The sequence below is a fragment of the Pseudorca crassidens genome, chromosome 6, assembly GCF_039906515.1.
Source record: "Pseudorca crassidens isolate mPseCra1 chromosome 6, mPseCra1.hap1, whole genome shotgun sequence".
NCBI classification, from domain to species: domain Eukaryota; kingdom Metazoa; phylum Chordata; class Mammalia; order Artiodactyla; family Delphinidae; genus Pseudorca; species Pseudorca crassidens.
The window spans coordinates 9173500-9190659 of record NC_090301.1 but is presented as its reverse complement, the minus strand read 5'-3'; the positions used below and the strand labels follow the sequence as shown (position 1 = coordinate 9190659).

The following is a 17160-nucleotide window of genomic DNA, read 5'->3' as shown; positions in this document are numbered from 1 at the left end:
TCACTGCCCCATAGATCAGTGTCCCTACTCTGCCAGTCTGTAGTTTTCCACATGAACGACCAAGCATGTAGCTTATGTGCAAAAGCCCAGTCATCTGACTTCCGCCAACCAGAGGAGTGACCACATCGGCTTTGGTTCTGCCAAGCTGGCTCTGAGGCCAAACAGCCACAGTGGCCCAGTGGACTTTGGCTGTCAGCTTAGCCAAGCATCAGTGCACCAGGCCCAGGCCTCTGGGGAATCTTGGTGAATTGAAGACCTCAGTGAGGCTGAGATTTGCTTCGGGCTGTGAAGTAGAATAGAAAGCCAAGGTGCCACTGGGGCAGTCACTGCATTCTCTTTTTTTCTTTTCAAATTGAATTAATTGATTTACAATATAGTATTAGTTTCAGGTGTACAGCAAAGTGATTCAGTTATATATATATTTTTTTCAGATTCTTTTCTATTATAGGTTATTACAAGATATTGAGTATAGTTCCCTGTGCTATACAGTGAATATAGCTTGTTGTTTATCTATTTTGTATATAGTAGTAACTGTTAATCCCATACTCCTAGTTTGTCCCTCCGTACTCCTTTTCCCTCTGGTAACCATAAGTTTGTTTTCTATGTCTGTGAGTCTAGTTCTGTGTTGTAAATAAGTTCATTTGTATCATTTTTTTAGATTCCACATATAAGTGATATCACATGATATCTGTGTTTCTCTGACTTACTTCACTTAATATGATAATCTCTAGGTCCATCCATGTTGCTGCCAAATGTCATTTTGTTCTTTTTCATGTATGAGTAATATTCCATTGTATAGATATACCACATCTTTATCTAGATGCACACTTAGGTTGCTTTCATGTCTTGACTACTGTAAATAGTGCTGCTATGAACACTGGGGTGCATGTATCTTTTTGAATTAGAGTCTTCATCTTTTCCGGGTATATGCCCAGGAGTGGGGTTGCTGGATCATATGGTAGATCCAGCATTCTTGAATATAGCATTTCCATTGAAGAGCACGGCTTTTTGGCCCCTCCTGCCTTGTAAGTCAGCACTGAGCTACTTGCCCAGCACCAGTGGTCTTCGCACATTCACACATTTTCATATCACACACAAGAAAGCAAAACACAACACAAAATCCACTGTTTCCTTAAGTCCTCTGGGAATTTCAGGCACTATATTAAACATAAGTGAGAAGATTTGTGTTACAACTGCAAGAATACAGAGATTATTTAATGGCAGTTCTCCATATTAAAGTTGAGAATGCCTCCCAACTTCAGAGCATTTGAATTTACATAAGAACACTTGAAAAGGGAACAAATTGATATTTGTTCAAGAGAAAGTCATCTCCTATAGTCTCCAAGTCTACGCAGGGTAAAATATAGCTCAAAATCAACCTCACTGCTACACTGGTAGTTAAGAAATTTGCCCCAACTTGTGAACTAAGGTCTGAAAAAAATACTTGAAAACTACTGATATATAAGGCTTTGAGAATTGTATTTACAGCTCTAAGTAATTCACTTTATTATGTTTTTTTTTTAAGAAAAAAAGAAAGGGCATTCCTGGTCAAGAGTAAAAATGAAACATCAGAGAAAAATACCTCAAAAAGGTAAGCAGCAAAGTGAAGTAGTCACACCTGTTCAGTTTATAAGGCACTGCTTATTGTCTTCTTGCAGCCTGCAGTCTCTTGAGGACAATAATAGTTTCCTAGCTACTAGGTCAGTCAGGATATAGGCCAAGACACTTTAATAAAGAAGCCCAAAAATACAGTGGCTTCAACAAAATGGTTTATATCTCACGTGTGTAATAGTCCAGAGCTAAATGCTAACAAGACACTGCCATCCTCAATATGTGGCTTCTTTCCTAGGTCAAGAAACATTAATTTGGAGAGATGTTCTAAAGGCTAAATGAATAAAGCAGACTGTATTTGTATGTGTGCGTGTATGTGTGTGTTAAAGAAAATATATATATAAGCATTATTTGTTTTTATATCTCTATAAATCCTTATTTATACATATTTATCAATCTATATATAGAGGGAAACATAGATATAGATATATAGGAAAATCAATGTCAGTACATCCATAAAAATATATGCAGTAGTTGAATTTGGTCATTGGAATATAGGTGATGTTTACATTTTTATTTGTGTTTTTTAAAGGTATGTGTATATACTCAAAATATTAAACATGTTCAACTGTTGTAATGGAAAAGTGTCATTTAAACAGTAAAATATGCAAAAGAAAAGTCTGACAAGTTAATTGTGGCTATCTCCAGATGGTGATGTTTCATGCAATTTTTATTTTCTGAGTTTCCAATAACGTGTATATATTACTTCTAATCAGACCCCTGAAATCTTGTTCATTTTAGTAGTGGTTTAAGACAATGAGGGCTAGACTTCGTTTTCCACATGATTTCCGATTTTGAATCACTAGATCTATACAAGATTTTAGAGTCCAATTAAAATTTATTAATTTTCACTAATCTATATATCTTACATTCTTGCCAATTTACATGGCTGCGCTATTAGTGAATGTGTATAATATTGTTCAGGAAGAAAGAAAAAAGTGGTTGCATCCATTTTAAGAATGCTTATTTTCAAAACACTAAATATTTGTATTTAATCATTATGACATTTTCATTTAGGTCTGTGTGTCCATACATAAATTCTAAACTACTTTTTTCCAAAGTATAATGAAATTTTGTATGTACTTTAAAAGTGGTCCCTCGTAAGTAGAGAATGCTCTGGACACCTGCTTGAGATCTCTTGCCATAACTTTCTTTCTTGTCTAAGTGTATAGTGCAGGGGGGTTCAGAATTCAAACCCATATTCCCTCACTTGCTTTTTTTTTTTTTTTTGATACTTCTGAATTGAACTCTTTTCAACACATGTTCAGAGGTAGATTGATACATTTCTTATGTATTTTTACAATTAGACAGCCATAAATTATGGTATTGTACTTTGTAATACACAGCTTATAAAGCACTTTCAAAAAACTTTAACACTTGATGTTCTGTTATAATATAGAACAACAATAGTAGGTCTATGTTATGGAGGAAGAGACAGGGACAGAGGTTTGAGTGGATTTTCCTGGGTTTCTGGCTCGTAGTTGATGTTTTATTTCCACTATATTATACTCTCTCATAAAATTCCTCGCTTGCTTTTCGTTTCACATGTCAGCTGCTGTTTGCATAACTCTATCTTTTCCCCTGCCTACCCCTAGACAACAGCAATGCTGCTGGCCAACTGGCCTCGAGTGGAAAGAAGGTGAAAAGGCATCTGCAGGACCCTGCCAAAATCAGGAGTAAGATTGTTTGTGCCACTTCTATTTTGCCCTGGGGGTCAATAGAAATTTTGCTAAAGTTTTGAGGAACACAGATCTTCGTTAATTTTTTACTAGTCAAGCTTACCAGTCAAGTTGAGAGCCATGAAATCTTTAGAAAGCAACCCATTTGGAGCCAGGATTGTAAATTGTTTGCATTTATATCATAGCTCTTAACTGCCCAGGACCTAATTTTTTTTTCCTCTGAGTTTTATGTTTTTCATGAAAATTCCTTTACCTTATATTATTGGTTTATTAAAATGGCTAGTTTTTATAAATTGTAAACAGAAAGTAAGTTCATTCTCTCATTCCCCTTTCAAATCTACCTTCTAGGTGAGTTTTTCCTATCTTGGGCAGGTCATAGCATTTTTCTGTTCCCTTTTCACAGGAACAAGAGTCTTTTTCCAGTTATTGGGGTCCTTTCAGGCCTGGTATTAAAACTTAAGTATTTTCTCCAATTCAAAGCACCTCCCTGCCTTCCGCCTGAGCAAGCTTGGTCTGGAACACCTGCAGTGGAGAGGTGGCATAATCTTCTCTCATTCTCTTGTCTCTACTCCCACTCAAGAGCCGCTGGCTTGAGCCCATTCAGGATTGGGGAAGTGGATGAGAGAGGAGAGATAAGAGTGTGGAAGTGTCTTACTTGACAGGGACAGCTGTGAGATGACACTGGATAAGGAAAGTGCACAAACACTAGCTCTTTCCTCCACGAGATGCTTTCATTAACTCCGCAGTGAGGGAAGAGGCACCAACTTGACTTTTTTGGAAAGAAATGTAGCCTGGATATGAGTGAAGAGCTAGGGCCGCCATGACCTGTTCCACTAATACTTTGGACGGTCGCATAGGTGGTTCGGTGCACTGCCTTTGGACGTAGGCTGTGAAGTAAGGTGACCAACTCGACCCGGTTTGCCCAGGACTTTCCAAGTTCTGCCACTGAAAGTCCTGCATCCTGGATACCCCTTAGTCCTGAACAGACTGGGGCAGTTGGTCACCCTTTTTGGCACTTAGTGAATTGTTCTCAACGGCTGGGACTTAGTTCTACTAAGATTTTGAGAAAACAGTATTAAATTTTAAATTGTCATATTTACTTCTAGAGGTTAATACCAAACATAAAAATTTTTTTTAAAATAACCTTACATTGTAATCTGACTGCCATAGTATTTATTAGGGTTTGTTATGGGGTTTCAGTGTTATTAAATGGGCACTAGAGCCTGGGGACACAGAAATAGTTAAATCCTGCCTTGCTCAGCCAATCTGTTTTGAAAGTAAAATACAATAGCGCTATATTATGAATTAGTGGGTTTTAAGCACCAAACCTCCTTTTACTAGAAGCTCCAAAGACTAGAATGGACTTCAATGTATTTCCTTTTTCTCCCTACAAATATTAGGCCTAACAGATTTGATGAAAGGTAAATCCAACATACCTACCACCCGGGAAAGATATAACCAGAAGCAACAGATAGAGACAGAGAGCAAGAAAGAACTCTGCATTTGCTGGCCTGTCCAAGGTTGTAATCAGAGCTTTAGTGCCAAGCCAAACTGGAATATGGGAGAGGCAAGGAAGAGATGTCTGGATCTCTTCTCACTGGGCTGTGAGCATGGACCTTTAGAAGAGGAGAGAGGAATGAGAAAGAGAACCAGAAATATCCTGGTCTTCTAGAGTATTCCACCACTTTGGCATCTTGGGTGAGAGAGGAGGTGCGGAGAGCCTCAGAAAGCCATACCTGGCTGGGTGACCTGCTATTGCCTAGTGAACCCACCTTACAGAGGGAGAAAGTGAGAGGGAGTCAAAAGATTAACCTGCCTCTTTAAGAACTGCAATTCTGTCTTGTCAGTGGTTCTCCTTAGCCCACGGCTATACTATCCAAGTCTTCTACTTTCTTACGTTTAGACATTTCTTTAAGTTTTAAGATTTCTTAAACTTAAGATTTCTTAAGTTTAGAAATCTCTGTAGGCCTCTTGTCTGAGATTCTGTTATCTTGTTAAATAACAACAGGGTGACAACTTGCAAAGTTGTGACTTGTTTGATCTTCTGATAAGGTCTAGTCATCAACATTTGTCCCATGAGGCCATTTTGGTCTTGAGGAAATGAAAACCCTCTCAGTAACTGCTTAGTCTAAAGACCAGAAGGTGGGACTATTTTTCCAACCAATGTGTCCGTTTTGGGTTTGACTGAAGGAAAGAGCCTTTTTACTTTGCTGGTCTGATATATGCTCATAATCTGCTTGGAGTTTGCAGCAGTTAGGAAGGAGTAGTCTGGAAAATATTTCTTCCTGGGGTCTGTATTACCCCACTCAGCACCATCAGATGGTGGCCATTTGATGGTAGGCATTGAACACAGAAAACAGGAAATGAATTTATCTTCCTACCTTAGAAAATAAAACACATGTGAATGATAGCAAACATACTGAGATGCATATCCACCGTCAATTAACTTGTAAATGGCAGAACAGCCTCTGCTGCAACATCTACTGAGTCAGTCCTTAATTACTATTTGAAATCAAGGTTTTGGAGGACTCAGTCCTACCCATTCTCTTGATTAGACTTCTTGTTAGTTTCTTCGATTCTAATATCTTTGTCTAAACCCAGGTGGACAAAACTCTTGGCCACATTACTAAAACTGTCAACACAAATGTACAAATAACTTCATTCTAGGTGATGTGCAGGACATGTGTCTCACCTGTGAAGCGCACCATAGGGTTTCCCTTAACTCACTTCCTTTAATTGTACATTAGTAGATGTACAATTGCCATCTATTAAGCACTCAACACATGGCTGCTTGAGACATAAATAAAATGCTGATTTCTATTATTTGTTTGTTTTACTAATGCTTGACAATGAAAAGTAAAATATAAGATGAGTCTAAGATTTGCCATCTAATTCTTCGTGCTTAAGGACTAGGCATTATATATTTTTCTTTGTGCATTAGACAGGCTTATGGAAAGTTACATTTCAATGGAAATTCTGTAAAGCACTAATATACACAGTGCAACTGCATGTCTGTGACTGTGATTCTATTTTTCTATTTTCTCAGGGAGAAGGAGAGGCAGAGGGAGACTCCACTTAACTCATAGTGACAGAGCCCCACAGAAAAAAGTTAAGTCAAGAGGTAAAGAAGAAAAGGGGAATACACTCTCAATAATTAAGCAGCTAATTTCCTATGCTTTACTCTGTGTTTTTACTGATAAATCCATTTCCCTAATTGCTTTATGTAGCTTTACTAACTGTTGGAAAACGTCTATGATTTGGTCCATTTTCCAAATGTGTATGAAAGAAAAAGAAGATAATTCCACAAACAAGTAACTTGGTGACAGATCTAAACCAGACCCAATGGGTCCAGGGGCTGCCACAGTGATGCTGTCTTCACTGAACTGAAATAGTCTGGAAATAGTCTGCTTTCATATAAAGGGCACATATGCAACCCACATATTATTTAGCAGACCCTTTTCCTGCTGCACAGAGAGTCAGAGATTGCACACCGTGGGTGGCCTGGAGTGGTAGTCAGAAGTCTGTCATTCTCTTCTTCTGACTGCGTGGGCTTGGACCTGTCACTTGACAGCTTTTGCTTCAATTTCTTCATCTGTAAAGCAAGAGAGTGAATTAGGCCCACACCATCCTTCTCAGTTCATCCCAGTTCTACTAGCCTACTACCTCAAAACTGGACCACGGACAGCTCCCCCTCTTCCCATCATAGCTCTAAAACGTTGGCTGGAGAGTCAGCATCAGTTACACATCCTCCTTGAGCTAGTTTGAAGACCTTTCACCCCTGCTGCTGTGGAATCAGGTCTCTAGCAGCCCTCCCCACCATGCAACTTGCAGATTATCCTAGAGCTTCCTGAACTCCTCTTTCAGCTAAGGAGAAAGCCGATGTGAGGGAGAAGTGAAGCAAAGCAGAGAACACAAAGAGAAGACAGACGTCACCTCCATGAGGTTCCCCCATCATTACTCTCTCTCTCTGCTCACTAACCAGCGCTCAAATAGAGAGATGCAAGTACAGTCTCTCGCTTTGTTCCAGCTACCTAACTGCAGTGAAATAGTATAACTGGAGGTTCCCTTCAGAACATGATGCAGCTGTATGTTTCATTGTCACGTAAGAATCAGTGGGGCTGACTGGACTGGGAGCTAAGACAGTTTTACTGAAGCCCCATTTCTCTGTTAACACATTCTGTTTTGTGTGAGATTTGAGGGATGAGGTAGAGGTAGACATTCTGTAGTTATGTATCAAAAATGCCACTTGGAAGAAAGACTTTGACCCTAGAGATTTATGGAATAAAGCTTTCCAAGTTCCTCCATACCTTTATAGGAACAAACTCAGCATGGGAGAGGCAGTACGTGCGCAATTGAAAATGAGACAATGAAGGAATCTTCTCTTTCAGGGCAAAGAAAACGCAGATATGAAAAAGTGGATTTTCACTCTCAGATACTTCCTGTGACCTGTGGTAAGGTGAAGGGGATGTTACATAAGAAGAAATTGAAAGAAGGTGGGTTTTATGGTCTATTTGCAATTCCTATCTGAAGGGATCACGAGAAGTAATGGAATTATCCATGTGAATTACACATAGTTGAAGGAATTGGGACAATGGTTTGGCTTGAGAGGAGGAAGGGATCCCTAAGTTGCTATTTTCACACTTTAAGAAATCATACATTTTAGGTGCTTACTCCCACGTGAAAGTGTCCATGGGGAGGCCAAAGAGAAATGAAGCAGAAATAAAAGGGAAGAGGCCCTCAGCCTCCAACTTCATATCCTCTCTCCCTCTGGATGATTTTCACCAGGGCAGGTGCTTGATGTAGTAAGGATAGAACAGAATTCAGAATCAGACAACCTGAGTCCCAGCCTCAGCTATGCCGAGAGGGACTGATTCAGCCGAGTAGAGAATGGGACCTTTCTGACCCTGAAATTCTTTATCTAAAAAAGAAATCATTAAAAACCTGCTTCATGGTGTAGCTGCGAGGAATTAATGTACGTAATTGAGGTAAAGTATTTAAACAGCTTAACCGAGATACAATTCACCACTGAGAGTGTACAACTCAATGTTGAGTTTTATTTGTATATTCACAAGATGGTACAGCCGTCACCACAATCTAATTTTAGAATATTTTTGTCAGAATATTTTTTCGCTAAAGGAAACTCCATGTCTATTAGCAATCAATGCCCATTCCCACCTAACCCCACTCCACCACCCAGCCCTAAACTGGGCTATTTTCTCTCCACTAATCTATTTTCTGCTCCATAAATTGGCCTATTCTAGGTATTTCATTTAAATGGAATCATATAATATGTGCCCTCTTGGGACTGGCTGTCTCACTTAAGATTATGTTTTCAAGATTCATCCATATAATAGTATGTATTAGTACTTCATTCCTTCTTATTGCCCAATAATATAATATTCCATGGTATGTATATACCATATTTTGTTTATCTTTTCATCAGTTTGGATTGTTTCCACTCTTTCACTATTATGAATAATGCTGTTTTGAACATTCATGTACAAGTTTTTGTGTGAACATATGTTTTTAATTCTTTTGGGTATATACCTAGGAGTGCAATTGCTGGTTCATATGATGATTCCATGTTTAACCTACTGAGGAAACACCAAAATGTTTTCCACAGTGGCTGTACTGTTTTATATTCCCACCAACAGTGTATGGGGGCTCCCATTTCTCTACTTCCTTGCCAACACTTGTTATTGTCTGACTTTTCTATGATGGCCATCTTAGTGGGTGTGAAATGGTATCTCATTGTGGGTTTGACTTGCATTTCTCTAATGACTAGTGATGTTAAGCATATGATTATCTTTTATACATAACTTAAATTTTCCATTGGATAACATTTCACAATTATTTTTAATATCAGCTATCCATGATTTCAGGGATGGGAAAATCTCTGCTCAATAATGCCATTAAACTGGATGAAAAGTGTAATAAAGGGCACAGATGCTGCTGTGGTGCCGTTCTGAGCCGCAGAGCCCCCATTGGAGATCTTAGTCCCAACCCGAGGTTCCCCAAAGTCCATAGGAGATTCTGACTTGTTCTCTATCCCTAGCAAATTGAAATGGTCTCACTCTTCAAAATCACTTCCTTTTCCTTCATAGGTGATTTTGACATACTTTTAAAAGGTTGATTTTGATGGTAATTATCATTTTGTTGTTGTTGTTGCACATTGGTTAAAGAAATGTTGCCACAAAGCAGTAAATATCCTTTGAGGGGACTTAAAGGCTAGGTTTGGGGATTCTGAAGCCTGAAAGGGGAGGCTAGACTCTCCTGTTTTAGATCTTGAGACCAAATTGGGTAGGTCCATATCCAGTGTGTTGGGAGCCCACCATCTGAAAACAAAGAGGGCTAAAGATTAACTTACCCTGGTCTTACAGGAGTTTGGGTGAAGTGTATACAGAGTGAGGATGGAGACTGGTTCACCCCCAGGGAATTTGAAATCAGAGGAGGCCACGAAAGATCCAAGAACTGGAAGATAAGTGTTCGCTGCGGTGGGAAGCCCCTACGTTGGCTGATCGAGGTATGCCAGTGACAGGGATGGGAGACGTGACTTTCCTTGCTGTGCCCCAAGAATAAGGTCACTATTTGCTCACCAAATATTTGTTATGGCTAAAGCCCAGATGAGTTATAGCTAAAGCCCAGATGCCTCTGAGTTTATCCTCTCACCTGGGGAGAGGTGTTCCACATTCCTAACCTCAGTACAATGCAGCGCATCACTGTTGTAAAAGGGGCTCCATCAGGATGGATGCAGGAGCTTGGAGGAAGGAAAGGTCATTCTGACTCAGGTGCATGCAGACAGCTTTATGCACTGAAAGAAGAAGACAGTTTACAATCAACCAAGTAGGAAGAAGTTACTCCAGACAAAGAATGGCACGAAAACCAGAACCATGGTTGAGGTAGACATATTGTATGTGATAAGGCATAACCCATCAACTGGAGCTGTTTGTGGAGGGATTTAATGCCAGGCTAATATGTTTAAACTCACAATATAGATACTGCAAAATCAGTGAAGTCTTCTGAGGTGTGAAATGACATATTTAAAATAGTGTTTTAGGTGGCCATGGGGACTTGAAATGACTTCAGTGTCTTTCAGCCGAAGAAACCTACACTCAACATGCAATGCTCAGCTCCAATGCCATTTTCCCCTGACTATTCCCTGCCTGACCTGACCCTGACCATCCCTTCCCTAGGCTTCTTGAGCCCATTACTAAGGCCTTTCTTATACTGTTTTATTCTCATCCTTCCATGCATCCCCTTTTTCTCTCTAGACCCCTCTTGGGTTTGTCCATCTTTGTGTGCCCAAGATTGGCCAGAATGTCTGGCACCAAATAGGCATGGGATAAGTGTGTGTTGATTGACTAGCCCTGGTAGAGGGACCAAGTTTGAGTGACACTGGTGGAAATGGAGAGGAGGTGAGAGGTGTCAAAGAGATTATGAAGGAAAACCTCTTAAAGTTAGGAAAAAAGCACAGGAGGAAAAAAAAGTTCTAAAGATGATTTTTAAGCAACCACTGATTGTATTCTAGAAGAAGTACAAGTGAGGAGAGCGAGATGATTTCTCATTTAGACACCTTGGCTTTGGGCTGACAGTGGGACATCCCAGGAGAAATATTTGGGAGGAGGTTCGAAATGCGAGACTCACAGGCCAACCATATACTTAGATCCTTTTATCTTTCAGAAAAGATGTCTCCATAACCCTCCAAGGAAATATGGCAGGATGAGAAAGGTGATTATTGCATAACTTTCTACAAGTTCTCATTACATAACTGATTTTTCATGCACTGTGTATTATTCTGTGGTTTCTCAACTGGGTGATTATTATTAAACTTCCTCCAACACCCCACTCCCACCTTGTAAAAACTTGCGGTATGCACCTTCAATGTTGCTACTTTGAACACTATGTTGTATATTTGGCAAGATCTTCTTTGAATGGTAAACCATTTGAAATGGAGGTGATAAGGAACCATCAAAATAGACCTCATGGATGTGCTTTAGCTATAGATGCAGATGTAAGGGTGTCAAAGTTGTAAAAGGAGACATGATGCTGGAATACATAAAAATATATCATAATAAGGTGATAGTGTCATCTTCAACTCAAACCCAGATTTTTAAAATCATGTTACTATTTCCTAACTTTAATGAAATCTGATGGAGCAAAAGTTTATTCACAGTCTAAGTATAGGAGGGGCTGACCTGGAAAATTGTTTACTCTGATGCCACTCTTTCAGCTCCTCAAGGGGGTGCTGTGCAGACCTCCCTTCTATCTATGAAAGTGATTCCTTCCTCTCCGGAGGCAACAAACAAATATGTATGGTGCAGTGTAGATTCAGGACATGGTGATGGTTTTTCCAGGGCTGGGTATGAATGAGAACTTGAGAAGAAGGAGGAGGTGAGAGGTGCCATTCTTATACACTTCATGTAGAAACGGCCATTCAAGACATTCACAGATTTCTAAGACAGGTCAGACGTAGCTGGCCAATGGGACTTCATGTTCCACTGGGAATGTGAGGTCCAGGCCTTTACATTATCTGATGTTCTGGACAGTTTGAACTCTAAGTCCTTGGGACATTTCACCCACTGGATTTCCTAAAGGGAAACTATCATATTATTTGCACTACTTAGTGAGTATATTAAAGACCGGCATCTGTACCATTCCCCAGGTGCCAAGAGTTACTCAGTTAGATTACCCACACAAGCTGACAATGTCCTACCAACAGATTCTACCCTTATTTGTGGGTGCAGCACTTTTTAGCAACAACCTGCAGTTACCTCTATATTTTGCATCTCCCTGTGAGCGAGAACAGAAGCTCCCCAAGTGGCGGATCTCAGGACCCATTACTACCTCCATGGGTCCTCTGTGCCTCTCAGAACCTCTCTTGCCCCTTGGCTTCTGGAATCTTCAGTGTCACTCTCAGCACCACATGACAGCTTCCTGGCTCCTCACAAAGGTCACTAACACCTTTTGATGACAGCTGCTGTGTTGTAAAATAATCTGATATATACCTTTAGAACAATATTTTTATTGTAGGCTAATATTTGCTTAGGAGATAGCAAGTAATCTGTTCCTAAGTGAAATGATACTCGTTTATTCACTTATCCAACATACAATGATTGAGTGCACACTAAATGCCCAATGGTCATTAGAAGATTGAAACAATATCTCTGACCTCAAGGATTGTTTCAACTTCATTGTCTAACATGGAAGAATAACTAATGGGGATGGGTGGTGAACTTCAGGCCACACAGAAACGTGGGCAGTGACATGGACACCTCTCAGATCACTGTCCCATGGATCACACTTTTCCATGACCACTCTGCCCTGGGCTGCAGATAAAAGCTGAGGCTGCCTGTGTCCTAGAGGGAAGGAGGTCAGGTCATTCTACTGAATATTGGAACGCAATGTAAAGTTAGTGGGTGGTAGTCAGTTACCTCTGAAGAGTCAGCTAGCTGACTTTTTGGGATTCAGAGGGAGGGAAGAGGAGGGTGACCTTCTGGAAGAAGAGTTGCAACCCTGGGAAACTTGGGCACATTTTATCTTTGGGGCTGTGCCCTGGGAGACCTGTGATAGGTGGTGACATTCTTCTCTGGGACACTTGCATGGATGCCAGGCCTCTGGGCCCTGTGGTCACTGGAGCTGTTGACGATGAGTCCTCGGCCTGATACTCTCCCTGCAGCTCCTCCAGTTGGGATGACATTTTCTAATATAGAGAAAAATGCCTAAGGGCCTCTCAAAGCAAGAAAACCAGCAGAGTTTCTCCCACTCCATCTGTGGGAACCAGGGCCAGACTCCCTGCATGGCTTCACAAAACCCCACTTTGCATCTGAGAGCCAGGGAATAGAACTTGCATTGGGCCAAACAGTGGTACTTTGGTACTTTTTATTTTCCAAGTAGATATGTGTATCCATAAAAACAGGTATGAAGTAATGGGTAAACCGTGTCTTGAATCCCTCAACAGATTGCTGTTTAAATAAGTGACGGATGCATACATCACATTCAATATTGTCCTTTAATCTTTCTCTCTTTTATGCAGAAAAGAGTACCGAAGTCTCATGACAATACTTTAGATGACCTTTGTGTAAGTACTAACGCCCGCCTGTGACCCCAGGATAACGCGGGCCTTTTCCCTCGGCACATTCTCTGAGTCATCACTGCATTTCCCTGAAGCACACTCACACTCAGGTGCAGCATGTTGCTATGTGTGATGAGCAGGGAACAGCAGATGCGTCACCCACATCAGGTACATGGTTCTGGCGTTGGGTGTCTCAGCCTGAAAGCATCCTGCCATTTGTTCAGTGGAAACCTTCCCATTTCCTCATTTCCCCCGAAAGTGAGTCTGGGAGGCAGAGCTTGAGACCACCGGGGTCTCTAGAGCCTGGGCTTGAAGTAGTAATGGGTGCGGCTGGCCTGCAGATGAAGGATAAGGAGGAAATTTGAGGGGAAAACAGCAATTTAAAGAAAGCAATAAGGAAGGAAAGGAAAATCCCAAACATCTATTCCAAGGTACAGGTAGAGCTAGATGGTTTTAAGCGTCAATCAGAAGGAACAGGCCAGGCCAACCTGGCAAGTTAAGGTGTGAACCCTGTTGTGAGTCCCGCAGAGAAATGCACTCAGGGCTAGTGGGTTCTTCACGGAAGCCCCGTATCCGATCTCGAGGGAGCCATCATGGTGCTGAGCTGGTCACCACATAGCAAATCACAGGGCATTTTTACTCAAACTGGTACCATACGGCTGGATGCTTTAAGGTCTGCTAAAATTATGGATGACTCCACTCTCTAAGTTGAATCATATTTTGATTCCCTTCATTGCAACAAGATGGACATTTTAAGCAGAGTCACCTTTGCATAACTCCAGGGGGAAGCACTCACATGGGTTAGTATGCAGTAATACTGATACACAACGTCCAAAAGAGGAGGGATAGTCAAGTAGTTTTACTTATAGTTTACCTCCAAAGCAATCCCCCCAACAATATTTAGATCTTATCCACACTCTTTCTGACCCTTGGACAAATGAAGGATTCTTTAGTCATCTAAACCGTGCTGGAGTCCAGTGTTTGTGTGGCTTGTTTGGGATGGATATAGACACAGAGGGTCAGGTCTCACAGCCCACGGCCAAGAGTCCATGGGGAGGAGATGGCAGCTGTTCCAGCAAGAGTGCCCTCATTGCTGTTAATGATCTTTCCTGGGACTGGTATTGCAGAGCAATTCAGGCCTATAATATCCCCTTTGCTCAGGGTAAGTCTCAACTTAGGCTGAAACTAAGACCTTTGGAAAATAGTATTGCCCGGATCCCACCCTAGAGGAAATTCTGTTCATCAGTCTAGGCTATGACTTGGACATTGGGATTGTATAAAACTCCCCAGATGATTCTGATACACAAAATTACCCATTCCATGAATTAAAGAAGAACGCCGATGGATCTGCCCTACCCAGACAAATTGATTCAGAATTTCTGGCGTAGGGACCAGGGCATTAGTATTTTATATACTCTGCCCTGAAAGTTCTAATGTGCAGCTGGACTAAGAAACAAAGAGCTAGATAAATCTGCTAAAAAATACACAAATGTGAGGTTCTTAGACATTGGTTATATTTGTTATTCCTTGTTCTTCTGGGAAGAGGGGTCATCACTTTCTAGAGAACGATGATGGTAATCTGTCAGTTCCTACACGGATGAGAAAAAACATGGCCCCATGACTCCATATCAGAGCAGTCTCAGTCTCCAATTGGGGGGTGTCCTTGAGGATCCCCAGAACATTGAATGGGAGCTTTTTGGCAAAATGGTCCTTGGAGCTAGCACTTCCTCATATATGACCATTTCAAAAGCAAAAGAAATGGGGGCTTCCCTGGTGGCGCAGTGGTTGAGAGTCCACCTGCCGATGCAGGGGACACGGGTTCTTGACCCGGTCCGAGAAGATCCCACATGCCACGGAGCGGCTGGGCCCGTGAGCCATGGCCGCAGAGCCTGCATGTCCGGAGCCTGTGCTCCGCAACGGGAGAGGCCACAACAGTGAGAGGCCCACGTACCGCAAAAAAAAGAAAAAGAAATGGCCAGAATCCCAATTCACCCAACGCAAGTAGTTTCACGCAAAAGCCCAGAACAAGACTCAAAATAATTGTTAAAATAATCTTGTATTACTTTCCACACTAAGTTTAATCCACCTTATTAAACTCTAAATATATCGCCCTTCAAGGGGTCAGTTTAGTTATTGTGGTGTAGACAAATGCATTTAACACTTTATCTCAGGAGCTTATTTTATCTGCAAGGTAATAAAGTTACTCAGATTCCTAAAAAATTGTTTTGTTGCTAGCCTTTCAGTGTTAGAGTCTCTGTTTTTTTTTTTTTCTTAATTAATTAATTTATTTTTGGCTGTGTTGGGTCTTCGTTTCTGTGCGAGGGCTTTCTCTAGTTGCGGGGAGCGGGGGCCACTCTTCATCGCGGTGCGCAGGCCTCTCACTGTCGCGGCCTCTCTTGTTGCGGATCCCAGGCTCCAGACGCGCAGGCTCAGTAGTTGTGGCTCACGGGCCTAGTTGCTCCGCGGCATGTGGGATCTTCCCAGACCAGGGCTCGAACCCATGTCCCCTGCACTGGCAGGCAGATCCTCAACCACTGTGCCACCAGGGAAGCCCGAGTCTCTGGCTTATAGGGAAGACTTTTCTGGTCTGACACACAGGGCCTTCCTCCTGAATTTCATTGCAGACCACAATTTCTGCTTCTGAAATCGCCACGCTATGCTGTTCTTTAATATCTCAGGGAGAAGCATATAAGTGTCCATTCAGATTCACACAAAGGCAATGAGTTCTAGATTCCCCTAGTTCTGGCCTTCTGGGGTCTCACCGGGGATATAGATGTTGTTTTACCTTCTAGCTGGGAAACTCAGATGTGTGTGAGACGTGCAGGGATGGAGGAAAGCTGTTTTGCTGTGATACTTGTTCGAGATCTTTTCATGAGGACTGTCACATCCCACCTGTGGAAACTGAGAGGTTCGTGAGATGCAGCCCCTCCCTTCTTATTAGGGACCCTTCCTCCTGCCGTACACACTCTCCCTACAGAGTTCTTACTATGTCTAGATGGGGAAACAGCAGGGCCATAAGTACAGGGTCCAGCAGTATGATCCAGAGAGCTGTTTCAAGATGCTGGCAGTGGCAGGTTAATGCGTTTTGCTCTCCTCTAAGTCAGTAGCCAGGTCCTTTGCCCACATACTGCTACTGTCCTTTCCTAGAAGTTTTCCAGCATGGACTCCTGTTCATGGGGGTGGAAATGCCACTCGTTTGTGTTCTGCACTTATTCAGAAAAGGCAGGAAACATGGGCTGGTTCCCTCATTTTGCCACGTTCTTAATGGGCTGAGGAAAGCCTGAGGTCCCCCAGGGGTTAAGACCCAGTTTGGACACTCAGGCCTGGTGGGTAGGATTCCTTGTGCTCCCAGAAACAGACAGAGAAAGAAGAGCCCACTACTCATCCTGACACCACCTCCATGCCCTGACCCCTTGTTGCTCCTTCGATGGGATGAGGGTCATTGGCTCAGACCCCACGTGGGGTTCTTGGAGACTCTGGAGGTGCCCCTTTCCTCTTCCAGCTGTGTCCATCAACATTCCTGAAAGGAAGACAGTATCAGACATAGGAGTGATGACTGTTTCCAGGGACCTTGCCCTCACTTACTTATGTCTGGTCCCTTAGGGACCTGTGGAGTTGCACCTTCTGCAGGGCAAAGGAGTTTTCAGGAAGCCAGCGATGTCTCGGGGAATCTGAGGTCCTGGCAAGGCAGATGCAGCCCGAGGAGCAGTTGGTGAGTCGGGTGGGAACCCCAATTCTTCCCCCTTCCCCTCACATGTGAGAAGTCAGATAGGCAGGGTCAGGAGAAAGGCAACCAAA

The 17160-nt window shown here is 42.0% G+C and overlaps 1 protein-coding gene across 1 annotated transcript in view; it reads left to right on the top strand.

Annotated features, from left to right (window-relative positions):
* The window catches only part of LOC137226121 (nuclear body protein SP140-like), a 77797-nt gene that overhangs the window by 59011 nt on the left and 1626 nt on the right, over window positions 1-17160 (top strand). Inside the window, exons 15-23 of the mRNA XM_067740285.1 lie at window positions 1526-1591; window positions 3207-3287; window positions 6337-6411; window positions 7679-7783; window positions 9671-9813; window positions 10971-11018; window positions 13324-13368; window positions 16155-16270; window positions 16966-17074. Of these exons, the coding sequence (XP_067596386.1) occupies window positions 1526-1591; window positions 3207-3287; window positions 6337-6411; window positions 7679-7783; window positions 9671-9813; window positions 10971-11018; window positions 13324-13368; window positions 16155-16270; window positions 16966-17074 (788 nt within the window). The remainder of the gene's footprint in view (window positions 1-1525; window positions 1592-3206; window positions 3288-6336; window positions 6412-7678; window positions 7784-9670; window positions 9814-10970; window positions 11019-13323; window positions 13369-16154; window positions 16271-16965; window positions 17075-17160) is intronic.